Here is a 23,674-nt window from a genome sequence, read left to right as displayed (position 1 = left end):
GCGCTCAATAGTGGCGATGAGCGCCGGCCGTTCGAGCAGCCTGCTGTTCATAACGGACACCTTCTCCGGGCGCCGTTACCTGTGCGACACGGGAGCGCAGGTGAGTGTCGTTCCCGCCGGCACGTCAGACAAGCATGCCGCGGGTGGGGGCCCCGCGCTGCTTGCCGCGAACGGGACGCCCATCCGTACGTACGGAAAACGCTGCCTCTCTCTGCGGTTCGGAGGGCAGGTTTTCCGATGGACGTTCGTCACCGCCGACGTGCCCATGGCACTGCTTGGCGCGGACTTCCTGTGCGCTAATGGGCTCCTGGTCGACGTCAAGCGCAGACATCTTGTCCAGGCCGAGACGTTCAGCTCGCTCGCTTGTGCGTTGCCCAGCTCAACGAGCGGCTTGCCAAGCGGCTTGCCGAACGGTTCGGTTCCGGCCACGTTGGTCTGTACGCTTCCGGCAGCGGACGCATTCACCCGCCTCCTCGCCGGCTTCCCGGCCCTCACGCGGCCCACCTTCTCGGCGGGGGCCGTCAAGCACGGGGTGGCCCATCACATCCCCACCGTCGGGCCACCGGTCTACGCCCGGGCACGCCGCCTCGAGCCGACGAAGCTGGCGGTGGCAAAAGCGGGGTTCGCTACCCTGGAGCGACTCGGCATCGTTCGGCGCTCAGAGAGCGCTTGGGCGTCGCCGCTGCACATCGTGCTGAAGCCCGGCGGGGGATGGCGACCGTGCGGGGACTATCGCCGTCTCAATGACGCCACGACTCCCGACCGCTACCCCGTCCCCCACATTCAGGACTTTTCCGCCCGTTTGGCGGGCATGTCCTTCTTCTCGAAGGTGGACCCCTTACGCGGCTACCATCAGATCCCCGTCAGGCCGGAGGACGTCCCGAAGACGGCGGTCATCACGCCATTCGGACTCTTCGAGTTCCTGCGCATGCCATTCGGTCTGAAGAATGCGGCTCAGGCATTCCAGCGACTGATGGACAGCGTCCTGCGTGACTTGGATTTTGTCTACGTCTACCTGGACGATATCCTCGTCGCCAGCGCGTCCCGCGAAGAGCACCTACGCCACCTCCGCACGCTCTTCGAACGCCTGGGCCAGCATGGCCTGATTGTGAACCCCGCAAAGTGCCGGTTCGGCGCCACCATAATCGATTTTCTGGGGCACCGTGTCACCAGGCACGGAGCTGTCCCCCTGCCGGCCAAGGTGGAGGCGGTGAAGGGGTTTCCGTGCCCCCGCACGATCAGAGGGCTGCAGGAGTTCCTGGGCATGGTGAACTTTTACCATCGGTTCCTGCCCCGTATCGCCCAGCTCCTGCGCCCCCTGCACGAAGCTCTCCGAGGTAAGCCGGGCAAAGGCGACGTTACCTGGACTGAGCAGATGGACACGGCGTTCACGGGCGCGAAGCTCGCCTTGGCTAACGCCACCATGCTCGCGCACCCGGCGCCCGATGCACCGATCGCCCTCACCACCGATGCCTCGGACTACGCGGTGGGCGCGGTGCACGAGCAATGGGTGCGTGGAGCTTGGCAACCGCTGGCGTTCTTTAGCCGGCAGCTTCGCCCGCCCGAACGCCGTTACAGTACCTTCGACCGCCAGTTGCTCGGGCTTCACTTGGCTGTCAGGCACTTCCGCCATCTGCTCGAGGGCCGTGCGTTCACTGCCTTTGTCGACCACAAGCCGCTGATCTTCACGATGGGCAAGGTCACCGAGCCGTGGTCGGCCCGGCAGCAGCGTCACCTCTCGGCCGTGTCCGAGTACACGACGGACATCCAGCACGTCGCGGGGAAGGACAACCCGGTGGCGGATTGCCTTTCCCGGGCCGTCGCCCACGCAGTCCACCTCGGCATCGACTATGCCCGGATGGCAGCGGACCAGGCCGCTGACCCCGACGTCCAGGCCTTGTGGACCGCCGTCACGGGCCTCCGCGTCACCGAGGTTGCGTTCGACGGCGCGGGCGCGGCCCTCTTGTGCGACGTCTCCCTCGGGCGTCCTCGCCCCATCGTGCCCGCGGGCTGGCAGCGCCAGGTGTTTGACGCCATCCACGGCCTGTTCCACCTGGGCGCGAGGGCCTCCCAAAGGCTGATCGCCGACAAGTTGGTCTGGCATGGCCTCCGGAAGGCCGTCCGCCGCTGGGCCAGGACGTGCCTCGCGTGCCAGCGCGCCAAGGTGCACCGGCACACCCAGGCCCCGTTGGCCCCGTTCACGGTGCCGGAACGCCGGTTTGATCACGTCCACGTGGACCTGGTGGGACCTCTGCCCCCCTCGCGGGGTTTCACCTACGTCCTCACCATGGTGGACCGCACCACCCGGTGGCCGGAGGCCGTGCCTTTGGCGTCGACAACGGCGGCCGATGTCGCGCAGGCTTTCATCGCCACCTGGGTCGCCCGGTTCGGCGCCCCCTCAGACATCTCGTCCGACCGCGGCCCCCAGTTCACCTCGGAGCTCTGGGGGGCGGTCGCGCAGGGGCTCGGGGTCCGGCTGCACCGAACCACGGCCTACCACCCCCAGGCTAACGGCCTGTGTGAGCGATTTCACCGCTCATTGAAGGCCACGCTCCGGGCCACCCTCCGCGACGGCGGCTGGGTCGACAGGCTCCCCTGGGTCCTGCTGGGCCTCCGGACAGCGCCCAAGGAGGACCTGCGCGCATCCGCGGCGGAGTTGGTCTTTGGGCAACCGCTGCGGGTGCCAGGCGAGTTCCTCCCCGACTCCACGGCACCATGGTCCGCGGCACAGCAGCGCTCCGCTCTGCAAGAGACCGCCCAGAGGTTCGCCCCGGTGCCAACGGCATGCCACGGGCACCCACCGACGCACGTCGCCCCGGAGCTTCGCACGGCGGGGTACGTCTTCGTCCGCCACGATGCCCACCGGACACCACTGCGGCCCCCGTACGACGGGCCTTTCCGCGTGCTGGAGACCGGGGCGAAGCACTTCACCCTGGACATCGGCGGTACTCCTGACCGCGTTTCGGTAGACCGCCTCAAGCCGGCCCACCTCGACGTGGACCATCCACCGCCAGTGGCCCGACCCCCACGTCGGGGCCGCCCCCCTGCGGGCGGACCCCCGGCACCGCCCAGCCCCACCGCCACGCCGCCCCCCGGTCCTGCACCCATCCCAGGGGCAGCCAGGGGCATCCCACCTGGCATCCCTGCACCCCGGACGCCGCCAATCGCCAGGGGGCGCTTCGGCCGGGTCATTCGTCTGCCCCGCAAACTGGCCCTCCAGGTGCGCGGGAATTCTGGGGGGGCACGTGTGGCAGACACAAAAGCCCACTGGCGTGGTGACATCATTCCGCGCACCAAGTGGGCGGTGGCCACGCCCGAGGGGTAGGCGTGGCCTCATGATATACACCGGGCGCGCAGCCCGGAGCGCGCGAGTGTTACAGTGAGCTCCTGAAATAAAGACGCTTATAAGTTACCGCTTGTCCGCTTCCTCCTTGCTCGCAAGCAGCGTGCGTAACGCCGCGCTTTAGTATCATTTTAACTCCTTTCCGACTATTTCTCCAAGCTTTATTTAGCCCTCATACCCCCCCCCCCCTCAACCCTACCCCTTCACCTCCCCTCTCCCCATCCTCTCCTTTTCCATCCTGCCCAACTACCCTACCCTCCTTTTTTTTTGCCTACCATAATTCTTTCCCTTCCGTTTCATACATGCTTGGTTTTCAATTTTCAGCCCTCCCTACCTTTGTGTGTATGTAATATATTGATTGACCATTTATTCTCCGTGTTCTACAGAATCCATAGAAGTTAATAGAGCTTGCATTGTTGTGTTGTATAGCCATTTCCTTGTGCATCAACATCAGAATAACCTCAAACTCACCTGTTAAGGACTTGCCCGGTTTTGTCTTGTTCCCTGCAGGTTCGCAGCGATCAGAAAATACCTACAGTCTTTGCCGAAAAGCAGCCAGCCTACAGGTATGGAGAGGTCGACCAGCCAATTCAATCAGTCAGTCGATGCAATACGTCAGCAGACATGGCATTGTATCGTATCCCTTTGATAGCTTCACTCTGCTTACTACATGTCCTCAAGCCTTCTGCTTCAGTCTCCTTTTTACCTGCGCCACCAAAGGTGGATGGAGGTTATGTTTTCACCCCTGTCTGTCCGATTGTTTGTGAACGAGATATCTCAAAAAGTTGTGGACGGATTCAGACGAAATTTGGCAGAGATGTAGCGTTTGTGACAAGAACGAAATGATGAATCGAAAAATGATCCGGATCCAGCTAGTATAATTTTTTAAGTGATTCTTCACCATTGGGAGATCAGGCCAAAAACGATACAAAGCAGGATATCTCAAAAAGCTGTGAATGGATCATTTTGATTAAATGTGATTCTGTATTGTGATTTTCTGGTCTACTCCAGGATACAACACGTAAACTGTTCACCTCGCAGAGGTGTGCTCTTTACTGAGTGCCGTTCTAGTTTTTCTTGCTTCTATCAGGAAATATATCCCTCCACATTCTTTTTTATCTTCCCACTGCTTTTCTATCATCACTTCTTCTTTCCATTGTCTTTGTCCATCTGATGCTGTCGAGGTGCCAAACATTCCTAGACATCTATCTATAATTCCAGTAATCTCTGTGTGTGTGTATGCGACCGCTGTTTCTCGACAACTACCGGTCCGATATACTTTAAACTTGCCAGGTATATTGCTGGGGACCCGAGGATGTGCCTTTTCAAGGTTTCATATTAATCGGACAATTACTTACCGAGCTATGTCCAAAAAACGATTCAACCAATCAGAGAGCAGCGAGCTATCGCGTGTGCCGAACGTGGCGAACACACTCTGCCTCGGACGGCACATTTGAGAGCGTATTCATTTATTTCACGTTGGCAAACTATGTTGCCGCTATGTTGGCGTTAAACTATGTTTTAAAACTAATTAAAACCATTTCATGTAAATAGAGGGGGGGGGGATTGTCACTGTACTCGCAAGCCGTTCGCCGTTCGCTTTGGCGTTGCGAATATACCAAAACATTTCATGGACCAAACCATTTCATGTAAAGCGTTCGCCGTTCGCTTTGGCGTTGCGAATGGACCAAAACATTTCATGAACCAAACCATTTCATGTAAATAGAGGGGGGGGATATAATTTTAGATATATATATAGTACGGGCATGCCCTAGTTGCTTTTAATGTTGCAAAGTGACTCCTTTTATGTTATTCCGTCTGCTTTCTTGGTTCTTTGTTTGATATTTTATTGGGGTATTTTACCCTAAAGCTCCTCCACAATCATCGGCCATAAAAACTATCTTGTTCTTGCTTAATTGTACAGTATGCATTAATGTCCAGCACTCGGCTCAATACAATGTTACTGATATACCAGCAGGGCATTGTAGATCCTGATTATTTTTTTTGAGACATCTAATTTTTTTAACACCTTTGTTACTTCAACTTCTTTCCTTTGACTGATTTTCCAGATAAAGCTATTGACATCTTCTATCGTGTCTGATCCCAAGAGTAGCTCGGCTGGGTCCTCTTTGGATTATTGTACACCGCTCCTTTCCTATGCCATCTCCAGGCATTGCAAATCGTCATTGCTGGGCACCGAAGGGGGCTCGGCAGTGACGCGCGCTGAAAGAGAGTACTCAGTTTTCACTCTGGTTGTTTGTTATACACCGCTCCTTTCCTATGCCATCTACAGGCGCTGCAAATCGTCATTGCCGGGCACCAAAGGGGGCTCGGCAGTGACGCACGCTGAAAGAGAGTACTTAGTTGTACACCGCTCCTTTCCTATGCCATCTCCAGGCATTGCAAATCGTCATTGCCGGGCACCAAAGGGGGCTCGGCAGTGACGCACGCTGAAAGAGAGTACTCAGTTTTCACTCTGGTTTCTTGTTTGTTTGTTTTCTTGTTTGTTTGTCCGGACGATATCTCAGCCATCCTTTGAGCTAGGAAGCTGAAATTTCGGCACAGTAGTGAGCAAGTCCTTTGTCAAATACGGTATTTTTTGTTTTTTGAATAATCAATTAATTGAGGAGTTATTTAATTATTAGCGTTTAATTAAGTACTTATTTAATTAATTAAATTTCATTTATCTTCTGACCATTATTAACTCAGGCACCTTTTGAGTTAGGAAGCTGATATTTGGACATGCCAATGACCAGGTGATTTGGCTGCAAAGGATATTTTTGATTTATTAATTAATCAATTAATCGATTAATTATTTAATTATTCGATTAATGACAAAAAAAAATTTTTTTTTTAAGTTACAGATTCTGATGAAATAGTGGTAGTTTATGTGTTCTCTGACCAAATTGATTAATAATTTAATTTTTTTATGATTATTATTTATTTATTTTCATTATTAATCATTTATTTATTTTCTTTCTCATTTGGCCAATATCTCAGGCACCTTTTGAGCTGGGAAGCTAATATTTGGACATGAGTGACCAAGTGATGTGGCTATCAAGGATATTTTTGATTTATTGATTAATCATTTCATCTATTAAGTATTTATTGATTAATCGATTAATTTTTTATTGAGTAATCAATTAATTATTTAATTTTTTATAAATGACTTATTTAATTAAATTTCTAAAAGATACATCTTCGGATGAAGCACTACTGGTTTAGTTATGCGATTAGCCAATTGATTATGAAAATATTTTGTGATAATCTTTTATTGATTTTAATTATACAATTAATCAATCAATTAGTGTACACCTCTCCCTCCCAATGCAGCCTCAATGGGCTGCACTGCGGTATTGCCGGGCGCCGGAGGCGCCCCGGCAATGCCGCGCTGCAGCATATTTAATTATTTGGCATGGGGCGGTGTACTTTGAATGTATGTGTACTTGTTTTCACTCTGGTTGTTTGTTTTCTTGGTTGTTTGTCCGGACGATATCTCAGCCATCCTTTCAGCTAGGAAGCTGAAATTTCGGCACAATAGTGAGCAAGTCCTTTGTCAAAAACGGTATTTTTTGTTTTTTGATTAATCAATTAATTGATGAGTTATTTAATTATTAGCGATTAATGCCTCCTTTATGGTTCTGCAATAGCCTCCTTTATGGTTCACCCTCAACAATCACCAATAAACTCCAATACATTCAGAACTCCGCTGCCCGTCTACTCACCCATTCCCGGACCCGTGACCACATCACCCCCGTCCTTTACAAGCTTCACTGGCTCCCCATCTCCCAGAGAATCCAGTACAAAATCCTCCTCTTGACCTACAAAGCCCTCCATAACCTGGCCCCATCCTACCTGGCTGACCTCCTCTCCAGACACACTCCCACCCGCAACCTCCGCTCTGCTGGTACCAACCTCCTGACCCCCCCCCCCCCCCCCCCCATCCGGACCAAATTTAGATCCTGGGGGGACAGGGCCTTCTCCATCGCTGCTCCCACCCTCTGGAACTCACTACCTCACACCATCAGAGATTCCTCCTCACTCACCACATTCAAAACATCACTCAAGACCCACCTGTTCAACACTGCATTCAACATTTAACCCACAGCATCGAACCCCTGACTATCTCCTCTCCTTCTCCCTCCTTTGTGCTTTGAATATTTCCCTATTGATTCTTCTTTTTTGCAATTGTTTTTATGTTTTGCTATGCATTATGTTTTGCACTCTGTCAAAGCGTCTTTGGGCTTCCTGAAAAGCGCTATATAAAATAAATGCATTATTATTATTATTAATGAAGTACTTATTTAATTAATTAAATTTCATTTCTCTGCTGACCATTAACTCAGGCACCTTTTGAGTTTGGAAGCTGATATTTGGACATGCCAATGACCAGGTGATTTGGCTGCAAAGGCTATTTTTGATTTATTAATTAATCAATTAATCAATTAATCGATTAATTATTTAATTATTTGATTAATGACCAAATTTTTTCTTTTTTTGTTAGTCACAGATTCTGATGAAATGGTGGTGGTTTATGTGTTCTCTGACCGAATTGATTAATAATTTAATTTTTTCATGATTATTATTTATTTATTTTCATTATTAATCATTTATTTGTCTTCTTTCTCATTTGGCCAATATCTCAGGCACCTTTTGAGCTCAGAAGCTAATATTTGGACATGAGTGACCAAGTGATGTGGCTATCAAGGATATTTTTGATTTATTGATTAATCAATTAATCAATGTATCGATTAATTATTTAATTATTCGATTAATTACTAAAAAAAAAAAAAAAATTCAGTTACAGATTCTGATGAAATGGTGGTGGTTTATGTGTTCTGTGACCGAATTGATAAATAATTTAATTTTTTAATTATTATTATTTATTTATTTTCATTATTAATTAATTATTTTCTTTCTTATTTGGTCAATATCTCAGGCACCTTTTGAGCTGGGAAGCTAATATTTGGACATGACAGTGACCAAGTGATGTGTCTATCAAGGATATTTTTGATTTATTGATTAATCATTTAATCGATAAATTATTTATTGATGAATCAATTAATTATTTAATTTTTTATTAATGACTTATTTAATTAAATTTCTAAAAGATACATCTTCGGATGAAGCACTAGTGGTTTAGTTATGCTATTAGCCAATTGATTATGAAAATATTTTGTGATAATCTTTTATTGATTTTAATTATACAATTAATCAATCAATTAGTGTACACCTCTCCCTCCCAATGCAGCCTCAATGAGCTGCACTGCGGTATTGCCGGGCGCCAGTGGCGCCCCGGCATTGCCGCGCTGTAGGATATTTAATTATTTCGCATGTGGGCGGTGTACTTTGAATGTAGCTTTACTTGTTTTCTTTCTTGTTGTACACCGCTCCTTTCCTATGCCACCTCCAGGCATTGCAAATCGTCATTGCCGGGCACCGAAGGGGGCTCGGCAGTGACGCACGCTGAAAGAGAGTACTCAGTTTTCACTCTGGTTGTTGTACACCGCTCCTTTCCTATGCCATCTCCAGGCATTGCAAATCGTCATTGCCGGGCACCAAAGGGGGCTCGGCAGTGACGCACGCTGAAAGAGAGTACTTAGTTTTCACTCTGGTTTCTTTCTTTCTTGTTTGTTTTCTTTCTTGTTTTCTTTCTTTCTTGTTTGTCCGGGCGATATCTCAGCCATCCTTTGAGCTAGGAAGCTGAAATTTCGGCACAATAGTGAGCAAGTCTTTTGTCAAAAACAGTATTTTTCTTTTTTTGATTAATCAATAAATTGAGGAGTTATTTAATTATTAGCGTTTAATTAAGTACTTATTTAATTAATCAAATTTCCTTTCTCTTCTGACCATTAACTCAGGCACCTTTTGAGTTAGGAAGCTGACATTTGGACATGCCAATGACCAGGTGATTTGGCTGCAAAGGATATTTTTGATTTATTAATTAATCAATTAATCGATTAATTATTTAATTATTCGATTAATGACAAAAAAAATTTTTTTTTTAAAGTTACAGATTCTGATGAAATAGTGGTAGTTTATGTGTTCTCTGACCAAATTGATTAATAATTTAATTTTTTTATGATTATTATTTATTTCTTTTCATTATTAATCATTTATTTATTTTCTTTCTCATTTGGCCAATATCTCAGGCACCTTTTGAGCTGGGAAGCTAATATTTGGACATGAGTGACCAAGTGATGTGGCTATCAAGGATATTTTTGATTTATTGATTAATCATTTAATCGATTAATTATTTATTGATTAATCGATTAATTATTTATTGAGTAATCAATTAATTATTTAATTTTTTATTAATGACTTATTTAATTAAATTTCTGAAAGATACATCTTCGGATGAAGCACTAGTGGTTTAGTTATGCTATTAGCCAATTGATTATGAAAATATTTTGTGATAATCTTTTATTGATTTTAATTATACAATTAATCAATCAATTAGTGTACACCTCTCCCTCCCAATGCAGCCTCAATGAGCTGCTCTGTAGGATATTTAATTATTTGGCATGGGGGCGGTGTACTTTGAATGTATGTGTACTTGTTGTACACCGCTCCTTTCCTATGCCACCTCCAGGCATTGCAAATCGTCATTGCCGGGCACCGAAGGGGGCTTGGCAGTGACGCACGCTGAAAGAGAGTACTCAGTTTTCACTCTGGTTTCTTGTTTGTTGTACACCGCTCCTTTCCTATGCCATCTCCAGGCATTGCAAATCGTCATTGCCGGGCACCAAAGGGGGCTCGGCAGTGACGCACGCTGAAAGAGAGTACTCAGTTTTCACTCTGGTTTCTTGTTTTCTTGTTTGTTTGTTTTCTTGGTTGTCCGGGCGATATCTCAGCCATCCTTTGAGCTCGGAAGCTGAAATTTCGGCACAGTAGTGAGCAAGTCCTTTGTCAAAAACGGTATTTTTTGTTTTTTGATTAATCAATTAATTGAGGAGTTATTTAATTATTAGCGTTTAATTAAGTACTTATTTAATTAATTAAATTTCATTTCTCTTCTGACCATTATTAACTCAGGCACCTTTTGAGTTAGGAAGCTGATATTTGGACATGCCAATGACCAGGTGATTTGGCTGCAAAGGATATTTTTGATTTATTAATTAATCAATTAATCGATTAATTATTTAATTATTCGATTAATGACAAAAAAAAATTTTTTTTTAAAGTTACAGATTCTGATGAAATAGTGGTAGTTTATGTGTTCTCTGACCAAATTGATTAATAATTTAATTTTTTTATGATTATTATTTATTTATTTTCATTATTAATCATTTATTTATTTTCTTTCTCATTTGGCCAATATCTCAGGCACCTTTTGAGCTGGGAAGCTAATATTTGGACATGAGTGACCAAGTGATGTGGCTATCAAGGATATTTTTGATTTATTGATTAATCATTTCATCTATTAAGTATTTATTGATTAATCGATTAATTATTTATTGAGTAATCAATTAATTATTTAATTTTTTATAAATGACTTATTTAATTAAATTTCTAAAAGATACATCTTCGGATGAAGCACTAGTGCTTTAGGTATGCTATTGTACACCGCTCCTTTCCTATGCCATCTCCAGGCATTGCAAATCGTCATTGCCGGGCACCAAAGGGGGCTCGGCAGTGACGCACGCTGAAAGAGAGTACTCAGTTTTCACTCTGGTTTCTTGTTTGTTTGTTTTCTTGGTTGTCCGGGCGATATCTCAGCCATCCTTTGAGCTAGGAAGCTGAAATTTCGGCACAGTAGTGAGCAAGTCCTTTGTCAAATACGGTATTTTTTGATTTTTGAATAATCAATTAATTGAGGAGTTATTTAATTATTAGCGTTTAATTAAGTACTTATTTAATTAATTAAATTTCATTTCTCTTCTGACCATTATTAACTCAGGCACCTTTTGAGTTAGGAAGCTGATATTTGGACATGCCAATGACCAGGTGATTTGGCTGCAAAGGATATTTTTGATTTATTAATTAATCAATTAATCGATTAATTATTTAATTATTCGATTAATGACAAAAAAAATTTTTTTTTTAAAGTTACAGATTCTGATGAAATAGTGGTAGTTTATGTGTTCTCTGACCAAATTGATTAATAATTTAATTTTTTTATGATTATTATTTATTTATTTTCATTATTAATCATTTATTTATTTTCTTTCTCATTTGGCCAATATCTCAGGCACCTTTTGAGCTGGGAAGCTAATATTTGGACATGAGTGACCAAGTGATGTGGCTATCAAGGATATTTTTGATTTATTGATTAATCATTTCATCTATTAAGTATTTATTGATTAATCGATTAATTATTTATTGAGTAATCAATTAATTATTTAATTTTTTATAAATGACTTCTTTAATTAAATTTCTAAAAGATACATCTTCGGATGAAGCACTACTGGTTTAGTTATGCGATTAGCCAATTGATTATGAAAATATTTTGTGATAATCTTTTATTGATTTTAATTATACAATTAATCAATCAATTAGTGTACACCTCTCCCTCCCAATGGAGCCTCAATGAGCTGTACTGCGGTATTGCCGGGCGCCAGAGGCGCCCCGGCAATGCCGCGCTGCAGCATATTTAATTATTTGGCATGGGGCGGTGTACTTTGAATGTATGTGTACTTGTTGTACACCGCTCCTTTCCTATGACATCTCCAGGCATTGCAAATCGTCATTGCCGGGCACCAAAGGGGGCTCGGCAGTGACGCACGCTGAAAGAGAGTACTCAGTTTTCACTCTGGTTGTTTGTTGTACACCGCTCCTTTCCTATGCCATCTCCAGGCATTACAAATCGTCATTGACGGGCACCAAAGGGGGCTCGGCAGTGACGCACGCTGAAAGAGAGTACTCAGTTTTCACTCTGGTTTCTTGTTTGTTTGTTTTCTTGTTTGTTTGTCCGGGCGATATCTCAGCCATCCTTTGAGCTAGGAAGCTGAAATTTCGGCACAGTAGTGAGCAAGTCCTTTGTCAAATACGGTATTTTTTGTTTTTTGAATAATCAATTAATTGAGGAGTTATTTAATTATTAGCGTTTAATTAAGTACTTATTTAATTAATTAAATTTCATTTCTCTTCTGACCATTATTAACTCAGGCACCTTTTGAGTTAGGAAGCTGATATTTGGACATGCCAATGACCAGGTGATTTGGCTGCAAAGGATATTTTTGATTTATTAATTAATCAATTAATCGATTAATTATTTAATTATTCGATTAATGACAAAAAAAAAATTTTTTTTAAGTTACAGATTCTGATGAAATAGTGGTAGTTTATGTGTTCTCTGACCAAATTGGTTAATAATTTAATTTTTTTATGATTATTATTTATTTATTTTCATTATTAATCATTTATTTATTTTCTTTCTCATTTGGCCAATATCTCAGGCACCTTTTGAGCTGGGAAGCTAATATTTGGACATGAGTGACCAAGTGATGTGGCTATCAAGGATATTTTTTATTTATTGATTAATCATTTCATCTATTAAGTATTTATTGATTAATCGATTAATTATTTATTGAGTAATCAATTAATTATTTAATTTTTTATAAATGACTTATTTAATTAAATTTCTAAAAGATACATCTTTGGATGAAGCACTACTGGTTTAGTTATGCGATTAGCCAATTGATTATGAAAATATTTTGTGATAATCTTTTATTGATTTTAATTAAACAATTAATCAATCAATTAGTGTACACCTCTCCCTCCCAATGCAGCCTCAATGAGCTGCACTGCGGCATTGCCGGGCGCCTGAGGCGCCCCGGCAATGCCGCGCTGCAGCATATTGAATTATTTGGCATGGGGCGGTGTACTTTGAATGTATGTGTACTTGTTTGTTTTCTTTCTTGGTTGTCCGGGCGATATCTCAGCCATCCTTTGAGCTAGGAAGCTGAAATTTCGGCACAGTAGTGAGCAAGTCCTTTGTCAAATACGGTATTTTTTGTTTTTTGAATAATCAATTAATTGAGGAGTTATTTAATTATTAGCGTTTAATTAAGTACTTATTTAATTAATTAAATTTCATTTCTCTTCTGACCATTATTAACTCAGGCACCTTTTGAGTTAGGAAGCTGATATTTGGACATGCCAATGACCAGGTGATTTGGCTGCAAAGGATATTTTTGATTTATTAATTAATCAATTAATCGATAAATTATTTAATTATTCGATTAATGACAAAAAAAATTTTTTTTTTAAAGTTACAGATTCTGATGAAATAGTGGTAGTTTATGTGTTCTCTGACCAAATTGATTAATAATTTAATTTTTTTATGATTATTATTTATTTATTTTCATTATTAATCATTTATTTATTTTCTTTCTCATTTGGCCAATATCTCAGGCACCTTTTGAGCTGGGAAGCTAATATTTGGACATGAGTGACCAAGTGATGTGGCTATCAAGGATATTTTTGATTTATTGATTAATCATTTCATCTATTAAGTATTTATTGATTAATCGATTAATTATTTATTGAGTAATCAATTAATTATTTAATTTTTTATAAATGACTTATTTAATTAAATTTCTAAAAGATACATCTTCGGATGAAGCACTACTGGTTTAGTTATGCGATTAGCCAATTGATTATGAAAATATTTTGTGATAATCTTTTATTGATTTTAATTATACAATTAATCAATCAATTAGTGTACACGTCTCCCTCCCAATGCAGCCTCAATGAGCTGCACTGCGGTATTGCCGGGCGCCGGAGGCGCCCCGGCAATGCCGCGCTGCAGCATATTTAATTATTTGGCATGGGGCGGTGTACTTTGAATGTATGTGTACTTGTTTGTTTTCTTGTTTGTTTGTCCGGACGATATCTCAGCCATCCTTTGAGCTAGGAAGCTGAAATTTCGGCACAATAGTGAGCAAGTCCTTTGTCAAAAACGGTATTTTTTTTTTGATTAATCAATAAATTGAGGAGTTATTTAATTATTAGCGATTAATTAAGTACTTATTTAATTAATTAAATTTCCTTTCTCTTCTGACCATTAACTCAGGCACCTTTTGAGTTAGGAAGCTGATATTTGGACATGCCAATGACCAGGTGATTTGGCTGCAAAGGATATTTTTGATTTATTAATTAATCAATTAATCAATGTATCGATTAATTATTTAATTATTCGATTAATGACAAAAAAATAATTTTTTTTTAAGTTACAAATTCTGATGAAATGGTGGTGGTTTATGTGTTCTGTGACCGAATTGATAAATAATTTAATTTTTTAATTATTATTATTTATTTATTTTCATTATTAATTAATTATTTATTTTCTTTCTTATTTGGCCAATATCTCAGGCACCTTTTGAGCTGGGAAGCTAATATTTGGACATGACAGTGACCAAGTGATGTGTCTATCAAGGATATTTTTGATTTATTGATTAATCATTTAATCGATAAATTATTTATTGATGAATCAATTAATTATTTAATTTTTTATTAATGACTTATTTAATTAAATTTCTAAAAGATACATCTTCGGATGAAGCACTAGTGGTTTAGTTATGCTATTAGCCAATTGATTATGAAAATATTTTGTGATAATCTTTTATTGATTTTAATTATACAATTAATCAATCAATTAGTGTACACCTCTCCCTCCCAATGCAGCCTCAATGAGCTGCACTGCGGTATTGCCGGGCGCCAGTGGCGCCCCGGCAATGCCGCGCTGTAGGATATTTAATTATTTCGCATGTGGGCGGTGTACTTTGAATGTAGCTTTACTTGTTTTCTTTCTTGTTGTACACCGCTCCTTTCCTATGCCACCTCCAGGCATTGCAAATCGTCATTGCCGGGCACCGAAGGGGGCTCGGCAGTGACGCGCGCTGAAAGAGAGTACTCAGTTTTCACTCTGGTTGTTTGTTTTCTTGCTTTCTTGTTGTACACCGCTCCTTTCCTATGCCATCTCCAGGCATTGCAAATCGTCATTGCCGGGCACCAAAGGGGGCTCGGCAGTGACGCACGCTGAAAGAGAGTACTCAGTTTTCACTCTGGTTTCTTGTTTTCTTTCTTGGTTGTCCGGGCGATATCTCAGCCATCCTTTGAGCGAGGAAGCTGAAATTTCGGCACAGTAGTGAGCAAGTCCTTTGTCAAATACGGTATTTTTTGTTTTTTGAATAATCAATTAATTGAGGAGTTATTTAATTATTAGCGTTTAATTAAGTACTTATTTAATTAATTAAATTTCATTTCTCTTCTGACCATTATTAACTCAGGCACCTTTTGAGTTAGGAAGCTGATATTTGGACATGCCAATGACCAGGTGATTTGGCTGCAAAGGATATTTTTGATTGATTAATTAATCAATTAATCGATTAATTATTTAATTATTCGATTAATGACAAAAAAATTTTTTTTTTAAAGTTACAGATTCTGATGAAATAGTGGTAGTTTATGTGTTCTCTGACCAAATTGATTAATAATTTGATTTTTTTATGATTATTATTTATTTATTTTCATTATTAATCATTTATTTATTTTCTTTCTCATTTGGCCAATATCTCAGGCACCTTTTGAGCTGGGAAGCTAATATTTGGACATGAGTGACCAAGTGATGTGGCTATCAAGGATATTTTTGATTTATTGATTAATCATTTAATCTATTAATTATTTATTGATTAATCGATTAATTATTTATTGAGTAATCAATTAATTATTTATTTTTTTATAAATGACTTATTTAATTAAATTTCTAAAAGATACATCTTCGGATGAAGCACTAGTGGTTTAGTTATGCGATTAGCCAATTGATTATGAAAATATTTTGTGATAATCTTTTATTGATTTTAATTATACAATTAATCAATCAATTAGTGTACACCTCTCCCTCCCAATGCAGCCTCAATGAGCTGCACTGCGGTATTGCCGGGCGCCAGAGGCGCCCCGGCAATGCCGCGCTGCAGCATATTTAATTATTTGGCATGGGGCGGTGTACTTTGAATGTATGTGTACTTGTTTGTTTTCTTTCTTGTTTGTTTATTTTCTTGTTTGTTTGTCCGGACGATATCTCAGCCATCCTTTGAGCTAGGAAGCTGAAATTTCGGCACAATAGTGAGCAAGTCCTTTGTCAAAAACGGTATTTTTTTTTTGATTAATCAATAAATTGAGGAGTTATTTAATTATTAGCGATTAATTAAGTACTTATTTAATTAATTAAATTTCCTTTCTCTTCTGACCATTAACTCAGGCACCTTTTGTGTTAGGAAGCTGATATTTGGACATGCCAATGACCAGGTGATTTGGCTGCAAAGGATATTTTTGATTTATTAATTAATCAATTAATCGATTAATTATTTAATTATTCGATTAATGACAAAAAAAAATTTTTTTTTTAAGTTACAGATTCTGATGAAATTGTGGTAGTTTATGTGTTCTCTGACCAAATTGATTAATAATTTAATTTTTTAATGATTATTATTTATTTATTTTCATTATTAATCATTTATTTATTTTCTTTCTCATTTGGCCAATATCTCAGGCACCTTTTGAGTTGGGAAGCTAATATTTGGACATGAGTGACCAAGTGATGTGGCTATCAAGGATATTTTTGATTTATTGATTAATCATTTCATCTATTAATTATTTATTGATTAATCGATTAATTATTGAGGAGTTATTGAGGAATTATTGAGGAGTTACCCTAACCCTTTGACTTCCGTTTCCGGTCTTGCTGGCGAGGGTTCGTTTATTCTCAGCTCTCCATGCTATCCATCGAAATCGAAGTTAAGTAATTGTTCCCATTTGTATTTTCGTTATAACTATTTATTTTATGGTGTATATATTGTCTCCCGACGAAGATTTTCGGTGCAAATCTTTCATACCTGTATTGAAAATCGTGTTAATTCGGGTCGTGTTTTGAGGCCTTGTAGTTGTACAGTGAACACTGTACAACCTTGAGGCTTTGTTTTTCTCTCAGCGGTCCGTGTTTTTGTGATCCAATAACTTTCGTTCTCTGTTTTCCCAATCTTTTCACCCCATAGCCCTCTTCCTTGTGTAAATCACAACTCAAAAAAATCAAAAAAAAAAAAATTTCCTTCTCTGTTCTCATTCGTTTATTCATTCTTATTCGTTCGTTCGTGCGTTCTTCGACGACGTGTTTCTCCCCCATTTCCCCAGATAGATTGTCAAATTTCAACTCGTTATTTTATCGTCCATGCGTTATTGTTTTGATTATAGTTACTTTTGGTTTGAATTTCCTGTAACTTGTAATTATTTAATCGTGTTCTGCTCCTCGTGTGCGGCCTTGTAGTTTTACCCCGTCGGTGTTTGTTATCTTAATCGTGTTTTGCTTGGCTCTTAGTTTTTTTCCCTTCTACCCCGAACATAATACTCTGTCTAACGTTCTAAATCCCCACCTCCCCCCCCCCCCACCCCCAAAAACCAAACAAACAAGCAAAAAAAAAAAAACATTTATTTTCCTTTCTCCACGTGTACTGTTGACTCATCCTGTATTTTCTGTCCAGGTGTGCTGTTCGCCCCGCCCCCATTAACTCCTTGCCATCCACCGTTTGCCCTTCATGTGACTCGTGGTGGTCCCTCTCGGCTCTCCCCCCGTTGGTATTTTTGTGCACATAAGATTGTTCACGGTTCTGTTTAAATATTATTTAAATATGTATAACCTTTCCCCTTCAGTGTTTTACTCAGTGGTATTTTACAACACGCTGTTTTTCTTCCTATTTAAAAGGCTTTTCTCAATTTCCTCTCCAACTCATTCCACCTCAAAAAAACAAATTCAATATCTTATACGTCTCCCTCACTACATGGTCTAAATTCACATTCATTCCATCCCTCCTCCATCATTCTGAACCGGATTGCGAACTTGAAAATCACAACAAACCCAATTTGTTTTCAATGTTCGTCTTTCATTAATCATCCACTTTCTAAACTCCCCTCTTGCCCCTCCCATCCAAATCCCTCCCCTTGCACCTACACTCCTAAACTCCCCCCTTGCCCCGCCACTCTTAAACTCCTTCCCTACCCCTCCACTCCTGAACTCCCCCCTTGCCCTTCCACTCCTGAACTCCCCCCTTGCCCTTCCCCTCCTAAACTCCCCCCTCACTCCTCCCCTTCAAAACTCCCCCCCAACCCCTCCCATTCAAATCTCCCCCCATACCATTCCTCTCCAATTCTCCCTCCTCCCCCCTCCTCCTCAAAGCTGCCTCCTCCCCACTTCGTCTCCCTTCTATCTCATACCTCCACCCCCCCCAACCTTCTTCTTTCCTCTGCCCCCCTCAAACAACCCCTCTCTGTGCCTCATCCCTTCACCTTCAAACCTTTCATCCTCCTCATCCTTCCCTTTCTTGGAACTCTTCTGCAATCGCTGACACACTAACAACTGCTCTCCCTACCTCCCCCTCTCATCCTTCATCTTACCCTACTCCTCCCCTCCCCTGTCCTGTACCCGATGCTCCCCCTCTCTCTTCATTAACGGTATGGACCTCAAACATCCGGGGCCTTCGCTCAAACCTGACTGATCTCTCCATACAGGTTGCTTCTGACAATCCAGACTTGATCTGCTTAACAGAGACTTTCCTCCTTCAAGATGTCTCTGATTCCTTAATATCTCTTCCTGGTTACTCCCTCCTCCGGTATGATAGACCTGAGCCTCGGCCTGGTGGTGGGGTGGCTATCTTTATCAAAAACTCTCTTCCTCACTCTCCTTGCACTGCCCTCTCTCCTCCTCACCCCCAGGAGTACCTCTGGCTATGGCTTCCTCTCCGCTCCCACCTTTTGTTCATATGTGTTCTGTACCGTCCCCCAAACAGTGATGACTCCATCTACATTTCACTGTCTGACAACATGGAACAACTTCTATCCACTTCTCATATGTGGTGACCTATTCTATTCTACATCCACTTCTCTCTCTTCCTCATATGTGGTGACTTCAATTGTCATCATGCCACCTGGTTGGGTGTGGGTTCCTCTCTCACCAGTCATGGCACCTCAGCAAAGGACTTCTGTGACTCACTGGGATTGACACAATCTGTCAATTTCCCAACCCGGATCTCAGCCAATGGAGTATCTTCTCTTCTAGACTTGGTTATGACTAACTTCCCTGCTAATGTCTGCTGCTCTTCTTCTGCTCCAATCGGTTCTTCTGATCATGTGCTTGTCAAAGTGGACATCTCCCTGGCCATTCTCAGAGAGCCTCCTCAGCGTCGACGAGTCTGGCATTTCACTCAGGCCGACTGGGACGGTCTTCAAGCAGCCATCAATCGTCTGGATTGGTCTCCCATCTCCACTGCCTCTGATATCAATTCTTCCTGGGAATTCTTCCAAAGCAAACTGATCTCTCTCATGCACAGATTTATCCCATCTCGCCTTCAGTTGTCTTACCCTTCCTCCCGTCCATGGTACACTGAATCTTGTGGTGAGGCAGTTGCCCTGAAACAACTTGCCTTTGCCTCTTGGAAGGCTAATCCAACTGAAGGAAATCTCAGTTCCTTCCACCAAGCTCGGAACAAGTGTGTGTCTACCCTCAGGAGTGCCAGGAAGCACTATCTCTCCTCACTCAAGAATGAACTCTCAAACCTGTCTCCTTCCTCCAAATCCTGGTGGCGTCTGGTCAAATCCGTTTCTGGTGTTTGTTCCCCCTCCATCCCATCCCTTACCTCAAATGGCCACACAGTTGACATCGCACGTGACAAAGCCGAATGCCTCAACTCTGTGTTTGCCTCAAAATCCTTAGTCCCAAACCCATCTCTCTCTGTTCCCACCTTTCCCAGTCGAACCAAACTGCTCCTGGACTCTGTGACCTTCTCTCCTGACAAGGTGGAGGAGTTTTTGTCAAACCTCGACTCTGATTCTGCAACTGGACCAGATGGCATCAGCCCACGGGTCCTAAAATCCTGCCCTGCCGCTCTATCTCACCCTCTCTCTGTTCTTTTCACCCTATCCTTTGCTCAAGGTCATCTGCCAGCATCCTGGAAATCAGCAAACATTACCGCTTTACACAAAAAAGGTGCAAAAACAGATCCTTGCAACTACAGACCAATCAGCCTGCCCCCAATTATCAGCAAAGTCATGGAATCCATCATTGCTTCGGATATGAAATCTTTCCTCTTCTCCAATGGCTTGATCTCTGATCATCAATTTGGTTTCAGACCAGGTCACTCTACTCTGGACATGCTGCTTCTGCTGTCTCAACAATGGATGGAGGTCCTCAATGCCAAACAGGAAATCAGAGCTGTCTCCCTTGACATATCACGTGCCTTCGATACGGTCTGGCACCCACCTCTGCTCACCAAACTCTCCTCCTATGGTATCCATGGAAATCTCCATGCATGGCTTGCGGACTTCCTCTCTGGTCGTAGTCAACGTGTGGCCCTGAATGGATTTCTCTCATCTCCCCTTCCCGTTCAGGCTGGAGTTCCCCAAGGCAGTGTGCTGGGCCCTGTGCTTTTTCTGGTCTTTATCAATGATCTCTCCGACTCTCTGGAAAATCTTCTGTATCTCTTTGCTGATGACTCCACTCTCTGCCGCTCCATTCCTCTTCCCTCAGATCGGCAGGCTGCAGCCTCCTCACTCTCTGAAGACCTGGACAAAATCACAGACTGGTCAAACATGTGGAACATGTCTTTCAATCCTGACAAATCTCACACTCTTACTATGTCTCTCCGAAAAGATCGACTGGACAACCCTCCCATCTACTTTCTCAACAATCCTCTCCAAGAAGTTCTGTCGCTCAAGCTTTTGGGTCTCACCATCTGCCATGATCTTTCTTGGGAAAACCACATTTCCAAGCTGGCCTCCAAAGCCAGTCGCCGACTGGGCATCCTCCGTCGTGCGAAGTCCTTCCTAGGCACACCTGAGCTCCTCACCACATACAAGGCTTTCATCCGCAGCTCAATGGAATACTGTTCTCCCCTATGGGCTGGTGCTCCTGCCTCACACCTGGCTCGGCTTCACGCTGTTGAATCCAAAGCTTTCAGAATCACTGGAATCTCCCGCGATGAAGCTATCTCTGAGGGCCTTTCACTCACTCACCGCAGGCAGGTAGGTGGTCTTTCTGTCTTCTACCGACTCCTCTCCGGCCTTGCTCCCCCAGCTCTCTCTGTGCTCTGTCCCCCAAATATTCCTACAGGTCGCACAAGATCTGCCAGCCACCCTCTGATGGTTAAACTGCCGAAATCTCGGCTCTCTGCTCACCTTCACTCTTTCATTCCTCTTTTCTCCCGCCTCTGGAACAAACTCCCACACTCACTTCAATCACACTCCTCCCTCCAGGTCTTCAAAACAGCTGTTCACCACCATCTCTTATCTTCCCCCATCCAAAACCTTGATCTTTTCTACCCCCACTAATTCACCCCAGATCCACCTTGTTTGAAATTCCAACTTCTTTCCTGGAAGTCTTGGCAGTGTCCATATGTTTTATACCTCTCCCACCCCCCCCCCCCTTCCCATGCCTCCCCCCCAAAGCCCTCTCCCTCCCACAGTTCTCTCGATGTCTCCATGTCTCTCGGTCCCTGCTCTCAAATGTTGTGTTTGTGTCCTTCCCCCTCTCTCCCCATATTGTCTACCGCTCCCGATGTTATTTGTTTTGTGTGTCTGTTTGTCTTTCTGTGTGATTAATGTTCGCTCTTTCACGAGCCTCGATCTTGTATACAAAAAAAAAAATTTCTTTATTGAGTAATCAATTAATTATTAAATTTTTTATAAATGACTTATTTAATTAAATTTCTAAAAGATACATCTTCGGATGAAGCACTAGTGGTTTAGTTATGCGATTAGCCAATTGATTATGAAAATATTTTGTGATAATCTTTTATTGATTTTAATTATACAATTAATCAATCAATTAGTGTACACCTCTCCCTCCCAATGCAGCCTCAATGAGCTGCACTGCGGTATTGCCGGGCGCCGGTGGCGCCCCGGCAATGCCGCGCTGCAGCATATTTAATTATTTGGCATGGGGCGGTGTACTTTGAATGTATTTGTACTTGTCTGGTTATTTTCTTAATTTGTTTATTTCAGGACACTGCTAAGTGCTAATAATGTTGAGTTGTCAGCATAGTCCACATCCTGCAGTTATTGTCAATTTCCACTCCAAGGTGTTTTACTTGGGTCAGGGTCAGTACCTTGGGTCAGGTCACGGGTGCAGAAAGAAAAATCTCTGCACCCCTCATAGTGCAGTGGATGGGGGGGGGGGGGGACAACTTGCCAATGCTCCTGGAGTGAGCAGTTGTTTCCAGTTATCTTAAATTAGAAAATTTCCAGAAGGTAATGTGAGTCGATCTGTGCAGCTCTTACGATGTCCCGGAGTTTGCAAAGTTATTTAACCTCTCCCCAAAACTTAGCATTGTCCAGTCACAAGTAGTACCGTATACTGTCATTATTGCAGCAGGTATTTATTACCTGACCTGATACTAAGTGGGCAAAATATCTACGAGCAGTTAGTCTGGATTTTGGAGGAATAGCAAGGTTTGGGTTGATAGCTGCGTGAGTGTGGCTTGGTCAGGATCATGAAGGACATATATTTGAGAGAGAAGGTGGTGTCTGACCACAAATTAGGTGATTAAAAAACTGCTAGGCTACCAACCTGTGGGCAGTGTGAGAGGAGCAGGCCTTGCAGCTCAGCCACTTAACTTATTAACTTAATAATTTATACATAGACAACTTCTGGCATGCAGTCATTGACTATATTATGGGATACATGACTATTTTGGATGTTTTTTTATTGCATATTTTTCTCTTTTTTTCTCGTTCCAGCTACTGCGACTTCAGATCTATCTATAACTTGTCATGAAGATGTGTTCCAGCCTCGAGGGGCTCGCATGCGACTGCAGGATGCAATGCTGAGACAGCAAAAGTAAAGCTGAACGGTTTAAAGAAACTTATGAATCAAAATTGAACAGTATAAAATAAATGTACAACACACATATAATTTGTTTGAAATCATTTCCTCACTTTGGAGAAGAAAAAGGTGAAACTACAAAAGAAGATAAAGGTGAATCTCCATCTTATGTTCTATCCAGTTTCAACAGCAAATGAAGACACACTGATTCAGACAAAATTAATAAAGCACCAGGGTGGCTAAGCAAGGTAGCGTATTCACCGCATTCTTCCATCTATTTTGTGGTCTGCTCAACAGAAGGTTCACATGCATGTCGCAAGATAAAATACACTGGGATGTTTGCCATTGCCTTCCCGACCATAGTCAAGGCAGGAATTTGGAACTTGGCCAGGATGCCAGCATACAATGGCCTACTCTTCATGGAGAGACACCGTGGGATCCTTTAACATGCATCAGCAGCACATGCTAGCAGACTTAATGCCAATTTAATGTCAAATCAGAGGCCTGACCAAGGAAGTGGG

The 23,674-nt window shown here is 42.8% G+C and overlaps 1 protein-coding gene across 1 annotated transcript in view; it reads left to right on the top strand.

Annotated features, from left to right (window-relative positions):
• Positions 1-23,243, top strand: part of LOC144889745 (uncharacterized) — a 48,312-nt gene extending 25,069 nt beyond the window's left edge. The window contains exons 3-4 of the mRNA XM_078770931.1: positions 3,854-3,909; positions 23,069-23,243. Coding sequence (XP_078627057.1) covers positions 3,854-3,909; positions 23,069-23,172 — 160 coding nt within the window. The 3' untranslated portion in view covers positions 23,173-23,243. The remainder of the gene's footprint in view (positions 1-3,853; positions 3,910-23,068) is intronic.
• The last annotated feature ends 431 nt before the right edge of the window (positions 23,244-23,674 follow it).

The sequence above is a fragment of the Myxine glutinosa genome, chromosome 1 (assembly GCF_964187855.1).
Source record: "Myxine glutinosa chromosome 1, kmMyxGlut1.1, whole genome shotgun sequence".
NCBI classification, from domain to species: domain Eukaryota; kingdom Metazoa; phylum Chordata; class Myxini; order Myxiniformes; family Myxinidae; genus Myxine; species Myxine glutinosa.
Note: the sequence above shows the minus strand (reverse complement) of the source record. Positions and strands in the feature narration are given on the sequence as shown.